Source organism: Diceros bicornis, chromosome 4, assembly GCF_020826845.1.
Source record: "Diceros bicornis minor isolate mBicDic1 chromosome 4, mDicBic1.mat.cur, whole genome shotgun sequence".
NCBI lineage: Eukaryota > Metazoa > Chordata > Mammalia > Perissodactyla > Rhinocerotidae > Diceros > Diceros bicornis.
In genome coordinates this window covers 56,007,811-56,033,773 of record NC_080743.1, presented here as the reverse complement: position 1 = coordinate 56,033,773, position 25,963 = coordinate 56,007,811, and the positions used below count along the sequence as shown (strand labels likewise).

Sequence of the window (25,963 nt, the reverse complement as noted above, 5' to 3'; positions counted from 1 at the left end):
GTGCCCACTATTGGGAGGTCAGGAAGGTCCCTGGGAGACCCAGATTCACAGAGGAAGAAAGGCTTAGAGAGGAGAAGAGATAGAGAGGGAAAAGCTGGAAAGGCATAGAAAACAGAAGAGCCATAGGCAGGGAGAGGCTGGCAGGGAGAGGCACAGACGGAGGCTATGCCGTGAAAGCAAAGCCATTCACCTGTGGGTGTGTGGCGAAGGGGAGAGCAGAACAATCCTACCCCTGCGCTCTCCCACATCCCTGTCCCTCTGCCTCTCGCTGGCTCTACTTGTCTGCCAGAGGGTGCTGAGTGGGGTAGTGCTTCAGAGAACTTGGCTTCTTACTCCAAACCTGCCCAAGGGGCAGAGCTCCAAAACAGACCAACATCCTGTTCTGTGCAGAGAAGTGTACAGAGACGCGTGGGCCACGCATTTACCAAAAGGACATAGGATAATCAGAGGCTCAGAGGCACAGATACACACCCTCAGACTCTCGGTACAAGAAGGTCCCCAAAAGTTTCCACTCCACTGTTCCTCATACTCTATCCCCTCGTTAACCATCCTAGGAGTTGGAAAGTCCTTTTCTACTTCTAACTTTTGTCCCTCTGCAGCCACTGGAGACTCTGGGAGCTACCCAGGAATGGAGGTGCTGATGGTAGCAGAGTGTGAAGCTCCAGGGTCGGGCAGGAGTGGAGGACAGCGAGATGGGAGGGCAGGAGAGGAAAGGGACAGCTGCCTACCCCTGCCATCTCCATGCCAGGTGCCACGTGCAACAGGTGGGGCGAGTGGGCGAGTCACGAGGCTGTGGCGTGGCTGGCTCCTGCTCTGCTGTTTACCAGCTGGGAGCGAGAGCAGGAGGAGGTGCCAGGGAGCCTCCCCACTGCAGCCTGGCCCCTGTCCAGCCGGCCTGTTGGGTAACCAGGAGAGCCAGGCCCAGCTAATCAAACTCTGGGCCGAGGCTGTGGCAGGAGAGAAGTGGCATCCAGGACCTGCAGAAGCCTTATCCCACGGCTCTCCACAGAGCCCTTCCTCGGTGCAGGTTCCGGTGTGGGCCCGCTCAATCTGGGGACTCTCCTTCTCCCAACTAGTGCAGTGTAGCATCTCTTCCCAGCGCTCCCCTCCCATTGCTCCTCTGCCTCCACACGCTTCTCTGGGCCTGCCTGCAGCCCCCAAAAGACAAGCAGGATGCAGAGGCATCAGGGACCCAGGGAATTCTAGGGAAGGGCAGCGAGGGGCAGGAGCTAGGCAGGCAGAGGCCTCAAGGAACCGAGGAACCTCTGGGATGAGTCTGACCTCATCCTGGAGAAGAGGCATAATCCCCCGCAACTAAGTCATCCCTTCCCCATCTCTCCTTTCCCCGTCTCTCCTCTTGCTGTCACCTGTCTTGATCAGGTAAAAAGCACATGATTCTGAAGTCACAAAGACCTGGGTTCAAATCACAGCTCGACCACTTACTGTCCTTGGGCAAGTCATTAATATCTTTGAGCATCCCTTAGCTTTTGGATAAATCTGGAATAATTATGTTTGCCTCATGGTGGATGTTGTAAGGATGCAAGGAAAATCATGGATTTACATAAAGTGCCTGGCAAAGGGCCCAGCACACAGTAGGTGATGGATAAATGCTAGTCCCTTTCCCTCCACCTATCCTTTTTCTTCTCAAGCCCCCAAGCTCTGTTCCTCCAGTCTCTCCCCTTGTCCCCTCCTGGTGCCAGGACGCTCTGCCAGCCACTCCTTTCCCCTGCCTGCTGATGGGCCAGGTGCTCCCTCCTCCCCCACTCCCCCCACCCCCACCCCAGGCCCTGCTCCCTGCCCTCCTGGGCAGCCAGGGCAGCAAGGACGGCACCAAGGGAGCTGCCCCATGGACAGGGCCCCACAGAGACACCACCGAGCCCCGCAGGGTAAGAGGCCCCACGGCCCTGCAGGCAGGTGGAAGGGACTGACTGGCAGGAGGTTCAGAGGAGAGGGAGAGATGGGAAGAGACTGGTCAAGAAGTGAGGAGGGGAGGAGTGACAAGAGAAGAGAGAGAGAAGGATTGGCAGGGGAACACAGGCCGGTGAGACAGGTAGCAACTGAAGGAGAAAAGGGAGGAGGAGAACTAGGAAAGGGGGAGATCCAGGAAACACATGGAGGGGAAAGAAAGGGAGAAGTGAAGAGGAAGAGACAGACGGGGCGGGGGCGGAAAGCAGAGCAAAGTCAGGGAAGTGAGATCACTGAAGGGTCGAATGTGGGCCTGCCTCCCAGTTTGAGCGCCCCTGGGAGGAAGTGGGGACACTGCTTTACTGATGTCTCCTGAGAAGGCTCAGCTGGCTGGGCCCCTGGGCAGCAGTGGCTGGAAGGCTGGCCACTCGGCCTCCTGTTCATTCACCAGTGGAGGCACCTGTCCTGCCTTTGAGGATGACAGACAAAGGATGGGGGGAGGAAGCAACCACACGCTGTCAGCTGCTCATGCCCACCAGCCTGGCACTTTCCTCCCCACTAGCCCAGGGGCATGGGGTTTCATTTCTGCAGAGAATGTGAGGCACCTGACCAGGGGCAGCGGGGACAGAGGGTCAGGCAGTCCTTGGCCCCACTGATGGTCTAACTCAGAGACCCTCTGAGTAGGATCCCATGGCCACATGCTTGGTCAGCTGTGAGCACTGAGAGGAAAGGTGTGAGTTCCAGAGCTGCCAAGCTCCAGGGCCACCTGGTGGAGGAAGAACTCCACTGCCCAGGCAACCCCCACCCCGGGGACTGCTCCGAGGTGCAAGGCTGGAGGCCAGAGAGACGCTGCCACGTCAGGGAGGAAGCTGGGTGGGGCCAGGCAGGATCAGCGGGAGGCGGGAGGGGCCGGATGGAGCCACTCCTCTCTGCAGAGTCCACCCCCCACCCACCCCAGCAGATCTCAGGCCTTCAAGTCCACTCACCCCCACGCAGCCCAGTGGAGGAAGCCTGCCAGTGGGGAGCATCTCCTGGGCAGAGGCACAGCGTGTGGGGGGTGGGGAGGGTATCCAGGATTGGACAGCGGAAGCAAAAAAGTAACAAGAGAACAGATTCAGAAGTTAGGGAAACGATAGGGGGTGTAAGGCAGGGCTGCAGGATTTTCTAGATCAAAAGACTGGCCCTGTGCTCTATGAGGAGCTGCTGTGTGGATGTAGGAGATGGACCAAGGTCTGGCAGGGGAAGCCTCTTCCCCAGGGCTCCCTTGGTAGGAGTTTAATAAATACTAAACTTTTGAATGAACAACCCCCCCACAATGCTCTAGCTAAGGCCTTCCCCTCAGCAGCTGCCCCTCTGGAGGTCTGTGCATCTCTGTCTGCCCCACGTCAACCCGCTTTGCTCCCTACTGCCTGCTCTCCACCAGGACCAGCCACATAGCAGCAGCAGGAAGGGACTCCTTCCTCTGCAGGCTGGTGGGCCGGTAAAGTCAGGGCCCGCGGAAGGCAGAGGTGGTCTGTGCTCACAGCTCTCCCTCCTCTTCCTCCAAACATCCTCACCACCCTACTCTCAACCCCCTCACCTCTGGAATTGCCAGGTGCTTTCAGGCACAAATAAGCAACCGAGAGATTTAACTCCCACAGAGATTTCACTCTGGCTGCGGAATATTTACTGGGCACCTCTAATGGGCCAGGCACTATGGAAGGCTCTGGGAATAACAAGGTGAACAAGACAGAGCAGGCCCTGCCTCCATAGGGCTTACCATCGGGCAGGAAATCTCCCTTCACGGGTAATGGCACGATTACAGCAGTTGGGTGATGCGGTGAGTGCCAGAACACCAAATGCACAGTGCTGAGTGTGTGAGCAGGAGCGCTGGGGAGAAGGGCGTGTACAGCTTCTCCAAGGAAGAGACAGAACTGGAAACTTGAGGGATGAGGAGAAGTTTCCGAGACCGAGGTGGGTGCGAGGGAGGGGCATTCTGGACAGAAGGAATAGCTCAGGGAAGTCCCAGAGGCAGTGAGGAGCCTGGCACTTTTGAGGACCCAGGAAGAAGGCCAGCGTGACTGAAGGGCAGAGAATGGAAGAAAGGGGTGCTGTGGAGGGTGGTCCCCTGTGGTCTTCAACTTTTGGCCCTGACACACACTTTTCTCTTTACAGAGCTGCTGGCTGCAAAGAAGACCCACACCTGTGAGTAGAGGGTTGTGGCAAGAACTGGTGCCAGGGTGTGGAGAGACGGAGAGGAATTCAGCAAGGAGTCTGGGAGGTTCACTTAAAAGAAAGGCACAGGTTGGCCAGAGGTCGAGAAGCCAGGCAGAAATGGCCGGGTCTGAAGAGACGTGGAGCCTAGAAAAACAGAGGAGATGGGGAAATGCAGAAAGGAGGGGGAGGGGTGAAGAAACCTCAAGATCAGGGCAATGGAGGAGATAAGGAAGAAGGCTGAAGAGTAAGAGGAACATCGCAAAGAAACAAGGAGAAAACAATTAAAAGGGAGGGATGGGAAAAGCAGAGGAGGGATGCTGGAGAGAGGCACAGGAGCCTGGACGGGGTGGGGCAGATTGCTGGGCCAGGAAGGGAGGGAGATGGAGAGCTGGGGAGGCAGGGACGGCCTCAGGGACTCAGGGAGCCTGCAACAGGCTTTGTGGTGGCAGAGCCAGGTTCTGTGTTCATCTCTGTGGTTAACACATCCTGAGGTGTGAACAAGCCTGAGGCCAGGCTGTGCAGGGCTGGAGAGCAGGAAAGCCTTCATCTCTGTAGAAAACGCAAGGACGGACACTCTGGGTCGTGGGGCCCTGAAAGACTGAGCCTACAGCATGGGAGAAGGTGTTAGAGCTCAGGAAGGACTTCCCAATGGATACTAGCAAGAAAGCATCTTCTCTAGGGACCTCTCAGCACATCACATCTGCCCTCCTAGTTTGTGGGAGAGGCTACTCCCCCAGAAAATGCACCCACTCCACCTCAGTCTCAAAGCTTATATCCCATCAGGTCCATGCATGCCCTTACCAGCCTGAGGGTACCCTAGGGAAGGCCTCCATAAGCATCAGTCCCTGAACTGATGAGGACCACTCTGGGGCAGGAGAGGCAACCTGCATATCTCCATGGCCCTCCCTTGGATTGCCTACCAGGTCCTCCTGAGAGCTCGCTACTGACCCTCCTGCTGCCAAAATCGCTTAGAGCCTCCCTATTTCAAGCAGAGAAATCTCAGAGGGCAGCTGCATTGTCCTCCTCCCTGAGCTGGGCAGACAGGGTCTCGGGGGCTGTCCAGGATGCTACATCCTCCTGGGTGGGGGGTTGCTTTGCTCAGCACAATCCTAATGGGTGCCTCGCCTGCCCCTAGCCACAGGGCCCCACGGAAATGCTGAGCAGGGCCCTGGGAGGAAAGCGGGTCAAGGAGTGACGCGCGTGTGCTGGGGGAGGGGGAGCCACGGACCATATGTGGGTGGGGGGAGAAGGGGGACTTTTGGAGCAGCTGGAACTGGAAGAGGCTAAACTCCATTCCTACCTTTAACCCCTTACCACAGAAACCTCGGCCAGGACCACAGCCCTTATCCCCTTCCCAACCCACTGGCCCCGTGCAACCATACCCCCACCCCGTGAGTGTCCTCATGAGAACCCAGGCTGATGGCCCCTCCCCCAATCCACTACCCAGCTCCTGCAAGCCCCAGCAGGCCAGCAGGGAAATGCCTATTCCAGGCTGAGGAGCTACTAGCGTCCCAGCAACATCAGAGACCTCTTAGGAGGTTTGGCCCGGAGAATCCAGGAGAGATTAAGCCCTCTCCCAGGCTGAGAGGCTCTGAAAAACGGGCTCCGAATTGAGTAAACCCCATGAAGGGAGTCCAAGATGACCCCAAGAAGGGAGGAACCCCCAGACCAAGGGAGGGCTTGATTACTCAGGGGCCCTGAAAAGGGAACTCTCCCAGGCTGAGGTACCCCACAGAGCAGATATGAGGCTGAGAGGGCCTCTGAAATTGATTGCCCCCTCAGAAGGACCCCCAGGCCAAGAAACTCTATAGAGAGACTCATGCCAGGAGACCACCCAGACTGAGACACCCTCAAGAGCAGACTTGATCCAGAGAAACCCTCCCGTCCCTCAAGTGGGATCTGGGGCCAAACAGCCTGGGTTTGAATCCTGACTCTACCACTTACCAGCTGTGTGACCTTGGGCAAGCTACTTAACCTCTCTGTGTCTCACTTTCCTCATCTTTGAAATGGGGATAATGGTACCAATCTCATAAAGTATTTTTTGAGGATTAGATAATCCACATAAAACATTGAGAACCTTTCTCGCTCATAGTAAGCATCATAATCATCATCTTCATCATTATCTGCATTCCAATTTCAGCAGTTTTGTCCCTGAGGAAATTTCTGACGGACCAACCCCTCCTGCAGATAGTGGGCGGTTGTCTGATGATTATTACTGCTACTCTTCTCATTTATTCCCTAGCCCAGGGCATACACTGTGTCTGCAGGGAGGGCATGAGCATGGTGGGTCATGGGGCAGCCTCCCAGACTGCACCTCACTGGGCACAGCTGTTGGCAGTCTATAGGGTCTCAGGTGGTACAAGCCACCACCCCAGGCAGACATCCTGTGACTTACCTCTAGAAACATCCCTGTCCCTGGAGTCACCTGGCAAAGAGGGTCAGGTTCGGGGGTCCTCAGGGGGAGGGGGAGTAGGAAACGCCCCAGGTTCATGTGAGTTCCATTCCGGCTCCCCAGCCAGAACTACCCTGTCGGTGGAAACAGCTTTTACCGCGTGTGGCTGTCGCATGTGGTTTTGGAATTTTCCAACGCCCCCTGCAATTGGCTGCCCCGCCCCTCACACCCTGCCCCAGGCCCCAATTGGCCACGTGGGGCGCCTGTCATCCTACCGGCTGCACCCCAAGGGGGGTGGGGGGTGGCGGAGTGGGGGGTTGTCACTCGGCCACCTGTGTGGTGCGGAGCTTAAACCCCCCTGCCCAGAAGCATTGGGGGAGAGCTAGGTACAGAGCTGCAGCCTGAGGCTCTGCTGAGAGGGCCTCACCCCGACCCCACTGCCAGCTGCGCCCCATCCCTGGACCACCCCCCGCTGAGAAGGACAGGGAGCCCAGGCAGCAAAGCCCACAGCTCAGTCATGAGAAGTAAGTGAATGGGGCCACCTGGGAGCGGGGGAAGCCTGGATCCTGCCGTCATCCCGGGTCCTCCGGAAAGGAGGGGTGTCTCAGGAACAGTGTGAGCAAAGCTGAGTGCTCTTTCCTGGCAGGGTGGTCCTGGTCAAGGTCAAGTTCTACCGGGAGATGGGTGGAGCGGCTGGGGAGTCTCATTCCCCAGGCCATTCTCTTACAGCAGCGATAGTAAAGGGACTGTTGAGAAACTCGTCTGTCATGCGCTCTGGAAAGGATCTGAGGTACCCAGTCCCCTCGTTTTACAAAAAGAGACTGAGACCCAGAGAGGCCAAGCGCTTTACCCCAGATCACACAGCTGTAGTAGAAGGAAGTTGGTGATTAACAGGCCGCTTGAACTCACTCTCCCAGCTTTCATGCAGTGTTTCCCTCCATGCCTCCAACCTGCCTCAGAGTGGGGTGAACAAGGAGGCCAGAGTGGTTGCTGTGCCCTCAAGCAGCAGGACAGCAAGAGCAAAGCGAGGTCAGCAGGCAGAGGGGGTCAGAACCTCAGCATCCAGCCTCAGAACTACCAGGCTTTCTGCCCAATCCAGGGATGTGGGGACCAAGTAGAATCCAGCCAGAGTGCCGTGTGTGTGTGTGTGTGTGTGTGTGTGTGTGTGTGTGTGAGATCCCCCAGGTTCAGTCACCCATTTGATGAGGGGGATCAAGGCAATAGAGATGGGAGCACAAAGCCTTCAGCTTCACCCGCTTCCTGGCTTGGAGTCATGGGCCAACAGTTGGTGGGGAGACGTCTGGGGTCCCTATGCCTTCTAGCAGAGCAAAGGTGGGCAAATCAGACAGTCCTCATGTTCATGTAAGGGAAGCTAGAGAACCTCTCAGAGCAAGGGCTAAGGAGGAAAACGGAAGCCCCATGCCCCTGAGGCCTGAGACAGCCCCAGCCTCAACCTGGGGTCTTCCCACAAGCCACAGAAGGGAGGTCATTTTGGGTCCTGGAAAGACCCATGGGCTGAGATTCTAAAGATCAGGCTCTGGTGCCACCTCTGTCTCTGACTAGCCACGTAGCCTCAGCAAGTCATTGGGCCCTGATCTCCTCATCTGTAAAACAAGGGAGCTGAATTTAAAAGCAAAACTACGACAAAGCCAACTATGAAGAGGCTCCCAGTTCTGAGGGCCCAGGACCAAGAAGAGAGCCCTAGTCCCCAAGTTAGGCACCCCCAAGGGTAGCGAAGGAAGCTCAGCTCTCCCAAACGGTAGCCGGAGAGGAGGCCAAGGAAAGAGCTCCACTTCCACGGGTGGGATGGACTCTCAAGTGCAGGTGTCTGAGCTGGGGTGGCTCACGAGGGTGAGGAGAAGGGCCAAAACTTCCACAGGAAGAAGGGCCCACTGGGGCTTCGGTTTCCCTTCTAGCTTCTTCCCCTTAGCAGCAAAAGTTGGCAGACTAGTCTTCCCAGAAAAGGTCCCAAATCAGCAAATCCACCCGGAGAAGCAATGATTGGGTGTGCTTCAGAGCCTTGCAGAAGGGCAAGAGTCCCCAAAACTGGCCAAGGAAGACACTTGGGCAGCTCTACCTGATACCCCCTCACAGCTCCACCCAGGCTAGTAGGTAGGAGGGGGGTCTCCTCCAATCTGGGGGTCAGTGCCACTGGTCCTGCTCACTTGGACATCTCTAGGTATCTCATAGCCCCAGGTTATCTGACTCACCCTCCTCATGAGTATCAGCCACCACCACACCCTCTGACCACAGCTGGGGCAAGTCAGAGCACTGGGGGCTTGGGGCTGTGACACACCCAAAGACCAAGGGTCAGACACACAAGGAGCAGAAACAGACCAAGAAGTAGAGATGCAGAGGCCAAACTCAAAGGACAGAAGATTTACGTCCAGAGGGAGGTATAAACGGAGAAATACCAGGAGGGCCAAAACATTGCAGTGTGAAGCCTAAGACAGAACTGGAGTGCTGAAGATGAAAAGGCACATGGACACAGGGCAAAATGGAGAGGAAAGAAGGCCGACAGTCAAGGGGAGACACTGAGTATTGATCAGGTCCAGGAAGGCAGAAAGTGGGAGGCATGGGCTTTATGGAGGTTCTGAAAGGAGGTTCAGGCTCCCTGCCATGGCAACCTGCTGCAAAGTAGAGAGGAAATGTCCCTTAGCCGAAAAGACTCCCCAGCCAGCCAGAGGGAGGGAGGCCCAGTTCTCTCACCCTGAGGGCATGGCCAGTGTGGAGTCAATAGGCATAAGGCCTGGATAGGGAGGTGGGAGGACGAGGGGTCGAGGTGGCTTGGCTGTCTTTGCCGTGCCCTGATCTTTCTCAAGTCTTGTCGTGATAATGAGGAGCAGTGGTCCAGAAAGAAGCCCAAGGCCCTGGGTGTCAGAGATCTCACTCGGAGAGCCAGGGCCATCTGAGAACTTTACAAAGGGCCCCCTCCTTCCTTGCATCACTCCTGCACCTTTCTTTGCCTTTTCTTTCCTTTTCTTTTTTTTTTTTTTTTGTGAGGAAGATCAGCGCTGAGCTAACATCCATGCCAATCCTCCTCTTTTTGCTGAGGAAGACTGGCCCTGGGCTAACATCTGTACCCATCTTCCTCCACTTTATGTGGGATGCTGCCACAGCATGGCCTGACAAGCGGTGCGTCGGTGCGCGCCCAAGATCTGAACCCCGGCCGCCAGCAGCAGAGCACGGGCACTTAACCACTACGCCATGGGGCCGGCGCTGCCTTTTCTTTTCTTCACTTCCCATTCCTAACAGGAATCCCAAACACCCTCAGCCCAAGGCACTTGAAGTTGGAGCGTCCCAGCCGGCCCATTGCAGTGAAACATGGGTATTGGTGTTGCCGCCCCTTCCAGAGGCTCTCTCTCCTTCCCCTACCTCCGTGCCCCAACTCAACCAGGGAACAGGGACTTTCCCATGCTAAGAGCTCTCCAAGGAAGGCAGCCCTGGGGTCTCTTCCTGTCCTCCATGGTAGTCCTTTCTGAGATCTAATCTCCAATCCTCCTGCTGCTGCAACGCTGCCCCTTTCCTGGGACTCTGGGCTCAGAAAGGACGGAGATGTCTATTTCAGGAGAGGGATGGTAACAGGGCAGGGCATCAGGGCCAGAGCCGGAGTCTTTCTGGGTCGCTGGCCTCCTGGAGCAGCAGAGGCCTCTGGAAAGGAGACACAGCTCTGGAGGCAGGGAAGACTGCTGGTTGTGACATCAGGGCTCCCACTCCTCAGAGCTTCCTCCTGGTGATTCATCCCCTCCCCCATTCACTGGTTGTTTTCACTCGCTTCTTTTGTTTCCCCTCCTTTCTCCTGTCCCAGACTGCGGGGGTGGCGGGGGCACCAGGAGGGGGTTTCAGGTGGCTGGCTGTCTTTCGTGGCTTTTCAAAACCCCAGACTCTCCCTCGCCCACCTGAGTTTTAGCTTCACTACTTTCCCAGCCCTTGGATCTGGGTGTATCAGCAGAAAATTCTCGCCATGGGCTGGGAGGAATGTTCAGCAGGTAGAACAGCTTCTCTGCCGACCCCCACCTTTCCCTCCTGCTCCTGCTCCCCTGCGGCAGTGCCCACCACCGTGGTTTCCAGCTTTGCAGAAGCTGCGGGAACTGAGAGCTGAGAAAGGAGGGAGGCTGGTGACAGGCTGGGGAACACAGGGGACCCCTGGCTGGAGCTGTGGTCTCTGTGGGGAGAGGCACTGAGAGTTTTGGCTGTGGGGAGAGGGGAGGCCTATGCTAAGAAAAGAGATGCATTCCTCTTTCCCGTCACTCCATTTCTGCAGAAAGGCCTGCCAAGACATGTGAAAACCAGTCCACACCCTAAAGGAGCTGTGGTCTCCAGAGGAGCCCCAAGTCAGGAGCTCTGTTGGGATGAGTAAGCCGTTCCACTTTGGCCTTAGAAGCCTGCCCCTGAGAAATGGGTAAAGGCAGGAGGAGGCTGGCACCACAGAGGAAGAGTTAGAACAGAGGGAATAATGTGTCTCTGGATCTTTATATTAGACATGAGTCCTGGCTTTTTTTCCATGGGTGTCCTCCCTGAGGACATTCTGTTCCGAGCCCACCCTCCTCACTCTACACTTTTCCCTGCAGCCAGGAACATTGTCCCCTATCCCATCCTCCTCAGTGCATTTGGGCATCTTATCCTTACGTGGTATATAGCTTAAGGGTCAAAGACACTGGCTCTCAAGTTACAGAGAGCCAGGTTCAAATGCCGGATCTGCCATTTCTGGCTGTGTAACCTTAGTCAAGCCACTTACTCTCTCCTGGACTCAGTTTTCTCCTCTGTAAAATGGGGACAATACAAGTAGTACCTACTACTTGGGGTTGTTGTGATCATTTAATGAAAAATGTATGTAAAGCCTGGCACAGAGTAAGAATTCAGCCAACGCCTATGTCTACCATTATTATTCCCCCTTAACAATGTCCACTGGAGAAAAGGAGAAAGAGAAGAGAGCGAAGGAAAGAGAAGTCAGAAGGAAAGAGAAGAGCAGAGAAGTTAGCCAGCTCTGACTGACGGAGCACCAGGAGGAACAGGGACCCCAGGGTTCTTCTGTCTGCCTCCATTCTCCACCAGGGTGGGGAGTGGTTCTGGGGTTTGAGGGAAGAGAACCCCTTGGGCTGCAGCCCCTCCTTTGCTCCTACCACTTCCTCTCTGTGGTGTAGGGCACCTGGACAGGGCCCAGGGCTGGCTTCCTAAAGTGGCACAGGGCCAGGCTCTGGATGCATTCAAAAAGCATTATCAATGAATCTCGCAGCTGTGAGAAGGGTGAGATTAGAGGAGGCTGGAGGAGGGGAGGACAGACTACCTTGTCTCTACCGTATTTCCCCACATAGGAAAAGCTCATAGGAAGCTTCTGGGGATCCTTCAATCTCCAAAGCAATCCAGAAGAGATTCATTTTCTTTTCCTAGTACTGTATGAGAATGAGGTTTTAGAGGTCACACTGGATGGCGAGGAAGACACAAGAATGAGCTGCCACCCCACCCTCATCCCCGGGAGGAGCAGCGTGGCACAAAAGCAGGAAAAGGGACTAAATTCTTGCTACTCAGAAGTGTAGCCTGAGGACCAGCAAGCTTGACACCAACCAGGAGCTTGTTCAAACGCAGAATCTGGGCCCCCCTCAGACTCCCTGAGAAGGGACCTGCATTTTAACAAGATCCCTGAGTGATCTTGTTTGAGACGCAAAGGGCTGGAGTCATCTGGTCACTAGATGATTTCAGGGGATATTGTGCGCATGTGGGCTTTTCTTTCTCCCTGGAATTAGAGGGCTGCTTCTGATGGGCCTGGGGAGAGAGCTACAGGGAGCAAGCCAGCGGGTGAGGGAGCTGGCAGACTGTGGGGGCTGCGCTGCAGGGGCTGGCCTAGAGGTTCCTGACCTTTTCTTGGTTCTAGTTCCTGGCACCCGCAGGCCCTTAGGTGGTAAGTTCCTGGCAGACCAGGCTCCCGGGCAAAAGTTTGAGTAATCCTGTGATTACTCAGCTCCCCCTCCCCAATCTGGGTTCCCACCACCTGCTACTCCAGGGCGTGGCTCAGGGGGGAGGTTTTGAAGGTGAGGTATCGAGGTGTTTTTCAGCTCCTGCTCACCCCGCCACCGCCACCTCTGTCAGTCCCCTTCCCGTTCTCTCCCCTCCCTTCCTCCACAAGTCACACTCCTGCGCACCGGTACTTTCTCTTTGAGGTTTCGGGTAGATGGCATTGAAGGGGGTACAGGTGGCAGGGGAAGGAGGGAGGAGTAGGATAAGTGGGCCTGACGGTGCTAACAGGGCAAGGGGTTGGGCACGGGGCCAGGACATGAGTGTGGATTTTCCTGTTTCTGCAGTTGTCTCCCCATCTCTGGGTCTGAGTCTGTTGTCTCCTGGTCCCGAACCTCTTGGTCTCTCTAGCTCAGAGGCTAGAGGGCCTGACCCTCTAGCTCGGAAGCTCTGGCTCTGCATGCCTGCTCACTATATACCTCTGTCTTGGACCATGGTTGGGGAGCACGGGGGAGTGGCTGGCCTTGTGCCTGGGGTCCAAACTCCCCCTAAACACAGGTATTTGTAAAGGGGGTCCATGGCTGGCCACATGATCCTATGCGAAGGGCAAGGTCTTGGTGATACTGTTGTGAGGTTCATAGGGCCCGGGACCAGCTGTGGGTCAGGCATGGGGCAGGGAGATGTGTACAGGTCACCCGTGTGGTCGGCACACACACGCACACGGATGTGGTTCTTGGAGAAGGGAAGAGGCAGGGAGGCCTGTGGTCGACTGCTGGGCTGGACCCCAAGTTCCCACTGTGGCTTGGCCTAATCTCCCTCCCGCTTACTTTTTTGGGTGACCCGTGTTGGTTTCTCCCCTCTCTGGGCTTAGGGCCACCGAGGAGAGAGATACCACAATGTTGGAGGGGAGGGGGTAGAGTCAAGAACAGACTTCTATCATGCCTCAAATGCCCACTGGTTTTCTTTGCCCTCAGCTCTGCTCAATAGCTTCACCCAGCTTCTACATAGAATTCACCTCTTGTACAGTGCTTTCCACAGGGGATATCATTTAACTACTGTACTACCTACAATCATCCCATTGACAGGCAATGGTATTTTCACCCTGATTTTACTGATAGGGGAACTGAGGCCTAGAGAATCTAAGTGACTTGATGTGCAGGTGCCCCCACATTTAATTCTGCCCCTTTTCCAGGTACCCAATCCCCTCTTGTTCTCTCTTCCCCTCCATGCATTCTAATCTGCTCTTAATTGAATGGAAAGAATCTGAAAAGCTCACTTGCCCTCTGTCCTGCCTGGTCACAGCTTACTGTGCGGGTGTTGGGCAGGCAAGTGGGGCTGGAGGTGGCAAAGAGAATCGAGTTCTAATGGCGGGATTTCAGACACCCATGGGCCCTGTCCCGCATGAGGAGGCAGCTGCTTATTCTGACTCAGCTCAAGGCTGGCCTGAGAGGGTGATGATTTAAGGATGATGGAAACAATATTTTGGGGAGTGGTGGGCAAGCCGTGGTCACCCTCCCCACCTCATGTGCAGGCCCTCACGTGACCAGGGTCCAGGCCTGGGCCAGAAGCAAGCTCACAGGAATGTCGATTTGTCCTTCAGGCAGGCTGACCCTGGGGGCGGGAGATGGATAGGAGACATGTCAGAGATGAGAAGAGGCCGAGCTCCTGGACCACTTTTTTGGCCTGCTCCACCCCAGGCCTCCTCTCTCAGAGGGGAGGCAGCAGGTCAGCGATGGCAGAGAAGAGACTCGTATGCCCTTGGGAGTGACAAAAACACCTGAAGTAGCAGGGACCCCAACTGTGCCTTCAAAGATGGGCTGGGGGAAGGCCAACTGCTGCTCCCTGAACCTCAGTAGAGAGCTGTGGGCACTGACAGGCACAGGGCAAAGGAGAGGAGATGAACCTGAGGCCAGCAGCCAACCACCGTGAACAGAGGGGGCAGGCACAGGGTACAATGAGCTCAAGGGAGGGGGGCTTCCTAGTGCCCAGGGAACAAACACTAACATACAAATACGCATGTGTGCACACTGGCTCAAGCAGACATGCCCCTTGGCTCACAAATCACATGTGCCTTTCGTATGTACACACATAAGCACACCTTCAAACAGGCCGGCTGATGTGTGTACACCAAAAGTCATACATGTGGAACAGCATAATGGAAAGCTCAGAGGAACTGGGATGTAGACCCAGCTCTGGGGTAAACCAGTGTGTCAACCTAGGCCAACCACCTTACCTCATCTGGCCTCTTCCTTCATCTGTAAAGGAAGGGAAAGCAGTTGAACGAAACAGTCTGTAGTCCCAGCCAGCACTAACATTCACGATTGGTGCACATAGAGTTGGATGCAGCGGCCCTCATACATGCGTAAGCATACACACTCTTACGTGCTGATACACACGCACACAGCCACCCTCTCTCTGCTCTGGGTCCAGGGCCTAGGAGCCCTGTTTGACTCTCTCCCTGGCTCTCAGGCATCCAGCAGAGCCGCTTGTTGAGCCCCACTCTTGTGGGCTCCATCTCTGGCTTCCCCCTACCCTCTCTGGGCCCTGCTCTGGGGACCTTGACCCCTTGGCCCCCGGTTTCTGTTGCAGCCCCTGCTTCCCAGAGCCTTCACTGCCTGGCTGAGGATGGCTGGCGTCTCTACCTGGCCCCCAGGGGCCTCCTGCCTGGTGCACCACATCTTCCCACCATGCCCCACACTCTGCCATGAGAGCCAAGCCCCATGGGGGAGGGCAGCACAGAGGAAGCCCCCTGGGCGGGAAGCAGGTGTTGTGAAGCAGTGAGGACTCCTAGGTCCCCAGGCAGGAGGAAGGCAATTGGAGCTTTTCAACTTGAAGGGCTGAGCAGGTGGCCTCTGCAGCTGCTTTTCTGCCCGCATAGAGCTGACACAACTCCCGGCCGCACCGCGAAACAAAAAAACGGCCTCCACAGACCCTTTGCTGAGCAGCATTTGGCACATCGCTTCTTCTTCTGTTTTGCAAGAGGGAAATGGCAAGCTGGAGCAGGGTAGGGAAGCGGGGGAAGCACCGTGCCCCTGTGTCTGCCACCTAGGTACATGGGGTAGGATGCAGAAAAGGCTCCTAGCTCATCTCCTGCTCTTTCTCTCTTCCAGCACAAATCGAAGTGATCCCTTGCAAAATCTGTGGGGACAAGTCATCTGGGATCCACTACGGGGTTATCACCTGTGAGGGGTGCAAGGTGAGCACATGCACGTACAGTCCTTTCAGAGATGGGGAGAAGGGGCCCTGGCCTTGGTTCTGACCCCAGGGATGGTCTCCTGAGCCAGCTAGGGGGCTGCCAGGGGTACCTTACCTGGAGGGCCCAGCACACAGGAGGGCCTTGTCTTAAGCTAGGGAAGTGATTGCAGGACAAATTGCAATTATGCTAAGAAATGGAGGAGAGAAAACTGACAGGTGGTAGGAACTGGAAAAGCTGGAGCCAGAGCTTGAGGGCTGGAGGCACTCAGGACTAAGCCAGGATCAGCGGCCTTCACCTCCACCTGCTTTCCCCAGGGTTTCTTCCGCCGGAGCCAGCAGTGTAACGTGGCCTACTCCTGCACCCGCCAGCAGAACTGCCCCATCGACCGCACCAGCCGAAACCGATGCCAGCACTGCCGCCTGCAGAAGTGCCTGGCACTGGGCATGTCCCGAGATGGTGAGGCCAAGTGGGCAGCCCCCTGGAGTTTCCCTGGAGTCTCCAGAGGGGCAGCCTAGCAGCTGTGCTAGACCGGGATTAACCTGTAAAAACACCCTTCCAGGGGCCGGCCCGTTGGCACAAGCGGTTAAGTGCGCGTGCTCCGCTGTGGCAGCCCGGGGTTCATCGGTTTGGATCCCGGGCGCACCGACGCACCGCTTTGTCAAGCCATGCTGTGGCGGCGTCCCATATAAAGTGGAGGAAGATGGGCATGGATGTTAGCCCACGGCCAGTCTTCCTCAGCAAAAAGAGGAGGATTGGCACATGTTAGCTCAGGGCTGATCTTCCTCACACACACACACACAAAAAACACCCTTCCAGCGGTCTGCTCTCCATTCCTCCCTTGGACAGACCCTTGTCTCTTCTGCTGTCCTCTGTGGGGGTAGGCAGGCTGCCCTCACCAAAGGTCTTCACAGTCCCCAACTCTAGGCTTCGCTACCACAACCCGCCTTTTCCCAAGGTCCCAGACTCTTCATTTTCTTCTTCCTCGGAATGAATTGTCCTCACTCCACTCCCCTCTGGCCCAGGTTCCACGTATTTCCGTCCTGCCCCATCACTCTAATTCTAGCTCCATCTCCCTTCTGGGTCCTCCATTCCCATCCTTGGACACAGGACTGTGGCTGGGAATGGAACAGAGTTGGGCTGAGAACAACCCAGAAGGCATGAGGGGAGTGCTGCTGTGCCTGGTGCCTTTCTCCACCTTCCTCACCCACTGCCTCTCGCAGCCCCCCATCCTACCCCCCCCCAACAGAAGGAGCCCAGGGTGGGGCAGGGGAGGCATGAGGTGATGAGGTGCCAAAAGGAGCCTGTCAGCACTTTTCAGTGCCCAAAATAACAAAGTGAAAGGAAACATGCAGGGGTGCAAAGGGGCAGGCGGAGCGAGGGGCTGTGCCCCCACACCTGGGAGGGGTGGTGGGGGGAGTGAAAAGGCAGGAAAGAGAGAGCAGAAGAGGATGTTAGAAACAAGCCGCGGAGCCTGGGTTGGGCTGTGGTGAGTATCTAGGTCACCAGGGAGCCGGCAGGCCTGACCACAGGGAGACCTATGTTCTCAGCTCTCCTCTTCCTCCGACCCTCCTAGACAGGCGAGGTGACCCCAATACAGCGTGACACCCCCTGCTCGACCGCCCCCACCCTCAATATCAGGAGGCCAGAATCCTTAGTCCAGACTCATTGCTTTAATTTTGCCACGATTAGAAGCTGGTTTTGAGCTAGGAGAGTTTGCTCAGGAGACTGAAATGGCTGGGCTGGATAGAACCCTGAAGCCAATAAGAGTGAGAGGTGGGAGGGGTCTGAACAAAAGACTCCTGAAGGGAGGTTCTCAGGCAAGACTCGAGGGCTGTGCTTGGAGCCAGCTATGCGGGGAGCAGCAAGTTAATCCTGTAATGACCCAAATGCCTTTTGACCCTGCCCTGTACCTTGTCCTCCTGCCTCAAAAACTCCTGATCCCTGGACCATGTTCAGCTGTCAAGTTCGGCCGCATGTCCAAGAAGCAAAGGGACAGCCTGCATGCTGAGGTGCAGAAGCAACTGCAGCAGCAGCAGCAGCAGCAGCAACGGGAACAAGCGGCCAAGACCCCTCCTGCAGGGGGTCAAGGAGCAGACCCCCTGCCCTGCACCTTGGGGCTACCAGATGGGCAGTTGCCCCTGGGCTCCTCGCCTGACCTGCCTGAGGCCTCTGCTTGTCCCCCTGGCCTCCTGAGACCCCCAGGCTCTGGGCCTTCCTACTCCAACAGCTTGGCCAAGGCCGGGCTCAACGGGGCCTCATACCACCTCGAATATAGCCCTGAGCGGGGCAAGGCTGAGGGCAGAGAGAGCTTCTATAGCACGGGCAGCCAGCTGACCCCCAACAGATGTGGACTTCATTTTGAGGAACCCAGACATCCTGGGCTTGGGGAACCCGGACAGGGCCCGGACAGCTACTGCAGCCCCAGTTTCCGCAACACCCCAGAGGTGCCTTATGCCTCCCTGACGGAGATTGGTGAGCAGCTGGGGAGGCGGAGGGAGTGGGGAAGATGAGGGGCTTCCAAGAGATGGGCCCTAGTCAGCACCCCATGTTAACCAAATGAGCCCAAGGGAGTTGAGGGGTCCTGGACAAGGGGGAGGGGAGAGGCAGAGCAGGAGCAGGCCAGGCAGAGGAGTGCCCTTTGTATGGGTAGGTTAGGAGCTGGCTGAGATCGAGCCGGTGCCTTCCTCCTCTGGCCCCAGAGCACTTGGTGCAGAACGTGTGTAAGTCCTACCGAGAGACGTGTCAGCTGCGGCTGGAGGACCTGCTACGGCAGCGCTCCAACATCTTCTCACGAGAAGAGGTGGCCGGCTACCAGAGGAAGGTGAGGCCAGGAGACCACACGGGGAAGGGAGGACATCCCACCACCACTGGGAGAGTCCAGAGATGGCCACCTGCGCACGCAAGTGGGCTGGGTCGAGGCAGGATATCACAGATAGACACAAGTGTGTGAACCCGCTTTCAAGTATGGGGTGTGTGTGTCTACACCCTAGCAGATGGATGAGAGCTTTTCCTTAGCCCCCGTTAACATTTTACTTGGACCTCATCCTACCTCCTCCACCACCCAGGCCTTGGTGTACTCTGCTTCCTTCTCCTCTATTGACGATAACAACAGTCAGAATCCTGATTACCATTTGTTAAACACCCCTTCTCTGCCAGGCACTGTGCTAAATGCTTTACATAAATTTTCCTCGACCCTTACAACAACCAACCTGTGAGGCTGGCATTTATTTCTACTTTTAATGGACCTGGAAACTGAGCTCAGAGGATGAACAGACTTACTCCAGTCACAGAGCAGTGGAGCCAAAGGCAAACACAGATCCATCAGACTCCAAAGCTTCTCTTCTTTCACTCTGACAACACCACCTGCTGTAAAAACACTCATTTGGCACTGAACTTTTGCTTCTCTAGGTTATTCAGACCTTTGGGTATGTCCTTTTGGGAAGAGGGGGTCAGTATGTCCTTTTCACCTCAACAAGATGCAGAATTTTGAGGGCAAAGCTGTATCCCAGATGTTTTTCCTTCCCCCACAACACCTAATTCAGTGCCAGTGGTTGGTGGGTGCTCAGGAAGTGCAACCAAATGACAGGAATTGACCCCAAGTTTTGTGCTAAGAATAGGCAAAAAACACTAGGCTGAAAAAACAATAGGCTAAATAGTGTTGAGAACGTGGGCATTCAGAACCTACCCCCTGCAGTTTATCAGTCTGGGCTGCCAGGGACTTGGGCGGGTCACAGGTCATAAAGAGGGCTACAGTGGGACCCTCCTCCTTCCCTGCAGTCAACGTGGGAGATGTGGGAACGCTGCGCCCACCGCCTCACTGAGGCCATTCAGTACGTGGTGGAGTTCGCTAAGAGGCTCTCAGGCTTTATGGAGCTCTGCCAGAATGACCAGATCGTGCTACTCAAAGCAGGTGCCCAGGGAGGGTGGGCAGGCCTGGGGCGAGGGGGGACGGAGCATGGAATGGGGCAGGGCTGAGTTGAGGGAGGTGGCTTAAGGAAACTGAGGGGACAGAGGCGGATTTCTGGCTTTGCTTGACGCTGTGCCTGCGCATTTTCTCCCCAATCTCCAGGAGCAATGGAAGTGGTGCTGGTCAGGATGTGCCGGGCCTACAATGCTGACAACCACACAGTCTTTTTTGAAGGCAAATACGGTGGCATGGAGCTGTTCCGAGCCTTGGGTGAGGGGCAGGGGGAAATGAAAGACAGTTGGATGCCAACCCCATCTAACGCTTCGAGACCCAGGGCACCCGCTTTTCAAGGCAGATTGCCCCCTCTGCTCCAAACACCAAGAGGGTGGGTGTCCTTGGGCACCATGGCCTCACCCACCTTGCTCATTCTTCTATTTCCACTTCTTCAGGCTGCAGTGAGCTCATCAGCTCCATCTTTGATTTCTCCCGCTCCCTGAGTGCCTTACGCTTTTCCGAGGATGAGATTGCCCTCTACACAGCCCTTGTCCTCATCAATGCCAGTAAGTGTCGCTGGGCTTGGGTAGAGGACGTTCAGGTGGGGGCACGACAGATGTTGAAGAGTCTCGACCTCTGGATGTGGTTAAATCTTGGAAATTGTTATAAAGAGCAGAATGAACCTTGCCCAATATTGCTTAAAATAAAATGAGTGAAAATGAAGGTTCAGAGGAGCCTGAGAGAGGGAAAAGAGCAGCACAGATGGGGTTGAAGAAGTGGGGAGACGTGAGACTGAGAGGAAGTGAGTCACTTCCCCGGACAGAAATTAGTCTGCTGTGGGTCCAGGTCAGTGATTCCATTGTGGCTACACATCGGAATCACCTGGGGAGCTTTAGAAACGATCGCTGCCTGGGTCCCACTCCCAGAGACTCCGAGGTCACTGAGCAGCCAGAGCACCAGAATTTTTAACAGCCTCCTGCAGGTGATTGCAATGTGCCACAAAGCTTGAGAATCGCTGCTGTGTGTGCACTAATTTTAAGACTGTATGCCATCATGGCATGACTCTGGACGTCTACTCCACTAGAATGGAGTAGGCTGGGCTGAGCCAGCTGAATGCTAAGTATTTGGAGAACCCGGGGAAGTGGGTCGAGCTGCTGATCTGAGTTTGCAAGTCAAGATTATCAGTCTTCTGGCTCTGCCAATGAGTATAGAACTAAACATGCCCCTTGAACTGGAAATAAAGACTTAAAAGATGACTTCTCGCTGTTTTCTGGAGCCAGGGCAAAAGGTGGTTTGTCTGTTGAAGTTAGCTACAGACTACCACAGAGGCCTTGATGCTGGCCCTGGTGGCTTCTAGAAGGCCATCCCCTGGGGCCGGGCTGGTGGCGCAGAGGTTAAGTGAGCGCGCTCCGCTTTGGCAGCCTGGGGTTCGCAGGTTCAGATCCCGGGCGCATACTGAGGCACCGCTTGCCAAGCCATGCTGTGGCAGGCGTCTCATATAAAGTAAAGGAAAATGGGCACAAATGTTAGCCCAGGGCCAATCTTCCTCAGCAAAAAAGAGGAGGATTGGCATCGGATGTTAGCTCAGGGCTAGTCTTCCCCACAAAAAAAAAAAAAAAAAAAAGAAGGCCATCTCCTATCTGGGGCCATCTTTGGCCAGGGGGTGAGGGGCTCTTTTCCAATCTTTTCTTTTTTTGTGCGCCATGGCAGAATCCTAGCACCTAGCATTAAATGGGCTATGTGAAATATCAGGATACAAGGGAGAAGGCAGCTTGGAAGTTCTCATCTCCTTCATCCCTCCCTGGTTTTCCTTGTAGACAGCTAGCCAAGCCCAAAGCCCCAAAGCTTCCCATTATCAAACCAACACACACACACACACACACACACACACGCTCAGCTGAGAAGGCCTCTATCCAACACAGATGTCCCAAATGATACACCTTTTAGGTGGAAGTTAATGTTCATGTTCTTTCTTGTTCTCACTATGGTCCCATCCCCTCCTTCAGACCGGCCAGGGCTCCAAGAGAAAAGAAAGGTAGAACAGCTGCAGTACAATCTGGAGCTGGCCTTTCATCACCATCTCTGCAAGACTCATCGCCAAGGCATCCTGGCAAAGGTAGGAGCAGTCCCTGGGGTAGAAAAGGTCAGGCCCAGTTCCAGATCTGTGACATTAGGGCTCGTGAGGGCCAAGGTCTGAGGGTCCAGAGGAGGAAGAGCTTCAGGGCCCTGTTGTGTTCGAAAGCTTGCTAAAGCAGTGGGAACTAGAGGGATGAGCAGTCACTTCCATGTGCGTGAAGATGGAAAGTGAGAGAGCCCGGAATTGGGAGGAACCTCCAGGGAACAATTCAGTTTAATACAGCCAACACTTACCCAGCACCTGCTTGTACAATGCACCGTGGAATGGAAAGATACAGAGATGCGTCCTTGCCCTCACCAAGAGTTTGTAATCTGGTATGAAGAAGAGACTCGTGTACCAGTAACTCTAATGTACAGTAGAATGTGATATGTGATGTAACAATAATGCAATTAACAAAGTGCTGTCGCAGATAGGCTCTCTCATCCTCAGGGCAACTCAGTCAATAGGACGGGTATTAAAACCTCCCTGTAGCAATAAAGAGACTTCACTGACTTGTCCAAGTTTACACGATTGGTAAGTGATAAATGCAAGACTTAATCCCAGTGCTCTTTCCACTGTATCCCTGTGGCCCTGATAGATTACTTTAATAAGAGATATTGGGGAAATGTGATGAGAGCGTAGAACAGGGATTAAAAATAATTTGGGAGTGAAAGGACTGGATCATAAACGCTTCCTAGAGAAGTGGCATTTAAACTAGGCCATGAAATATGTAAGATTTTAACAGACATTCATGGTGGTGGGGCAGGCATTCCAGGTTTAGGGAACAATATGAGCAGAAATAAGGAGACAAAATACTACATATATGGAGAATAGCTCATGCTATGTTTTGACTAACACGTAAGATCAGGAGCTGGGATAGATTGATGGGAGCAGGGGAGTGGCAGAAGATAAGCTTGAAAATTAGGTCAGGTAGCAAATCAGAGAGGACTTTCAATGCCATGTTAAAGAGTTAAGGCTTTATTTTTAGGCAATGGAGAGCCCCAAAGGCCAGAGGAATGATATCATCAGAGCTCTTTTTTAGGCAATTTAATTTGGAACCAGTGTAAAGGACCCTTTATGTAATCATTCAAGCAACAGGCACAGTGCTAGGCACTGAGGATACAGAAATGTCTTAAGCAAGAGTCTCTGCCCTAAAGAACTTCAAGTCTGGTGGGATAGATTAAAAGGAGAGACTGGAACCTGGGAGAGCAGTTGGAAAGCAATCTGGTTGGATCCACCTTCAGAATACCTCACCTCCCCACTGTCACCCCCCTAGCTATCAGTTCTCACTTGGACTATTAGAGAGGCCTCCTAATTGGACCCCTGCTCCACCCTTGTCTGTCCTACAGCAGCCACACAGCGCTGTTCTCAGTCCTCCCATAGCTGCCCATCACGCTGAGAATCAAATCTAGAGTCTGTGTCCTGCCTGACTGGCCTTGTGATATGACCCTTGACTTCTTTTCTCACCTCATCTCCTTCTACATCTCCTTCCACTCCTCTCAATCACCCATTCCAACAACACTAGCCTCCTTGCTGTTCCTTGAACGCATCACACACAGTTGCATCTCAGGGCCTTTGTACCAGCTATTCCAGCTGCCTGGAAGGTTCTTCCTCTAGTTTTCCAAATGGCTCGCTCCATCCCTTCATTCTGGAGAGGTTTTCCCTGACCACTCCCTACAAAAACCCTCTACCCCTCACCCTGCTTTATTGTTTTTTAAAGAAATTCTCTGACATATTGTATATTTGTTTATTTTCTGGCTCCCTCACTAGAATATACATTCAATAAAGGTAGACACTTTATTTCATTTAATTCACTGATGTATCACCACAGCCCATCACAGTGCCTAGCTGAGTAGGTTCTCAACAAATATTTGTTGAATGAATGAATGAGTGAAGCTATTGCAATAGCCCAGACAAACCCCAAGTAAACCAGTAGAGGTGACAAGAGGATGACCTCAAGAGATATCAAGGGATCCCATGCCACCTGCTCTTCCCTGACTACCCCTTTCCTAGGAAACTAAGCTGGGGAGAAGGGGGGTGGTGGCTGGTGAGAGGTATTTTAAGCCTCGCTGGGTTATACAGGAAACTGCAGAATATAAATGGTTTTCTCAGCCTTTCTCCAGTGAGGTCTCCCTGCCTCTGTCTCCTCAGGGGTCTCTGGGCCTTTTTCATTTCCCCCCCGGCTGAGTGCTGGCAGTGCTGGGTACCTGCTTGGAAACTGTTCAGTTCAAACAGGCAGTTATTGAGCATTTGCCCTGTGCCAAGCACTATGATAGGTATAGAGGAGAGAGAGAGAGACCCTACTCAAGGAGCTTAAACCTAGGGTGGGAAGGCAGACAAATTGGATCATTTTCCTAAAATGGGGTTTGCTACCCAGAGGGAAGCCCAAAGGAAGGGGCGTTAATACAGGGAGGTAGTTAGGGAAATATTCCCAGAGGGAGTGATACCTGAAGGTGAGTAAGAATTAGCTAAGCAAAGAATTGGAGAGGCATTCCAGGTAAGGGAACAGCATCAACAAAGGCAAAGAGGCATGTGACAGTGTATAACACAGAGAGTCACAGAATTTCACTGTTAAAAGAGCATAAAGTGTGAGTTAGAGAGTCTTTAACAGGGTTCATTTTAGGAGTAGCAGGAACAGGATTTGGGAGTTTCACTTAGAAAACACGCATGTGTCTTGCATCAGCTCTCACTTGCCTCTAGTTTCCTGAACAAGTGTCCACCCCTGCCAATGGGGTCTGTCTGTCCCACAAGTGCCCACAATGCAAGGAGCATTACCTAGCCCAGGAAGGATGAGAGGACCTCTTTGCTCTGGGAAGAGAGGTGAAGCACTTACCTTCCTTCCCCATTAACCCATCTCCAGCTGCCACCCAAGGGGAAGCTTCGGAGTCTGTGCAGCCAGCATGTGGAAAAGCTGCAAACTTTCCAGCATCTCCACCCGATCGTGGTCCAAGCTGCTTTCCCCCCACTCTACAAGGAACTCTTCAGCACTGAAATGGAGTCACCTGAGGGGCTGTCCTAGTGACCTGGAGGAGGGACTCCTTTCCCTTCCCTGGAGCCTGCTGGCCTACCTCCCTGGACCCCTCCCACCCTCAGCCTTTTCCTTTCCTATGGCCTCTGGAGGGTGGTCCCTGCCTGTTCTTCAGGGATGAGCAAATGCTGAGACTGGTTGTCTGCCCACAGGCCTGCCTGGCAGTGGGCCAAGAGCCACAGGGTGGGGATGGAGGAACACCATCTCCAGCCTCAGCTGTGTTCTGTCTCCTTTCCCACGCCCTGTCACCTCCAGCTTCTGGGAGGCCTGGGGTGGGATATAAGGACCTCTTGGAGGACCAAGGTGTCCTCAGGACAGCAGGGGGATCCAGGACACCCTGGATGAACAGAACTCAACTCTGGGCTCAGAAGCTAAGAATAGGCCTTTGAAATACCTCATTGCGTTCCCCTGTGGGCGTCAGCAGGGGGAGATGCATCAAGCTCCAAGACTGGTGCTGAAGCCCAGGAGGACCTGTGTATGACATGAATCTGGATCTCTATTTTTTCTGCCTTCCCCCTTCCTCCTAGCTCAGCAAGGAAGTGGTTGGGCACCCCGTCCTTTTCACAAGGTCTAAAAAATACTGGATATGTGGAGGGTAGGGATGGGATGGGGGTAAAGGGCTGGGGATAATTTTTTATGGGATTTGGGGATAGGGATATGGTACAATGAAGGCCAAGAGCATCAAAGACAGATAGAGAGAACTCAAACCTCTTATGTGCACTTTAAAAATAGACTTTAGGGGTTAGCACAAATCTGATCAGAGACACATATCCATATACAGGTGAAACACAGACTCACAGACTCAACCTGTAGTTATGCAGGTCTACAGTCACATTTAATCTGACACGATCTCTGTCTTCCCTGAGGTCACAGCTCAGAGGAATTTAGTGGCCTCAGGGAAGAGTCCCAATCCTGAGGGCCCCAGGACGTTTCCATGGTGCCCCAGTCCACCAGTCTTAGGCCTGGGGTGGGCCAAACTCTCTCCCAGCCCCAGCTGTCTTCTATCACAAGAAACCCGGAGAGAAACAGGGGTGGCTGGATACTGGTCAATCAGAAGGCCAGGGACAGACCCTCGGAGAGTTGTCTTGGCCTTGCCCTCCAGCCCTGCTCTCATCATGGAAAAGGGAAGCAGCCGCAAAGCCACCACTCTGTAGCTGGGCACCACCAACTCCAGCAGGGAGACGGAGACCAGACAAGAGGGCAGAGACTTGTTTTTCAGCCGTGATCTTGCCGCAGAACTTCTCTTGGCTTTATAAATAGCTGTGAGCCCCCCTCTG

General features: G+C 54.5%; 1 protein-coding gene across 1 annotated transcript; it reads left to right on the top strand.

The window, feature by feature from the left end:
- Positions 1-6,842: 6,842 nt before the first annotated feature.
- Positions 6,843-24,737, top strand: RORC (RAR related orphan receptor C). The gene is made up of 10 exons (XM_058539174.1): positions 6,843-7,017; positions 15,556-15,641; positions 15,956-16,097; positions 17,598-18,113; positions 18,341-18,462; positions 19,419-19,551; positions 19,711-19,818; positions 19,998-20,108; positions 21,549-21,658; positions 24,519-24,737. Exons 1-10 carry the CDS (start codon positions 7,011-7,013, stop codon positions 24,675-24,677), a joined length of 1,494 nt encoding a protein of 497 aa, XP_058395157.1. The 5' UTR covers positions 6,843-7,010; the 3' UTR covers positions 24,678-24,737.
- Positions 24,738-25,963: the final 1,226 nt, after the last annotated feature.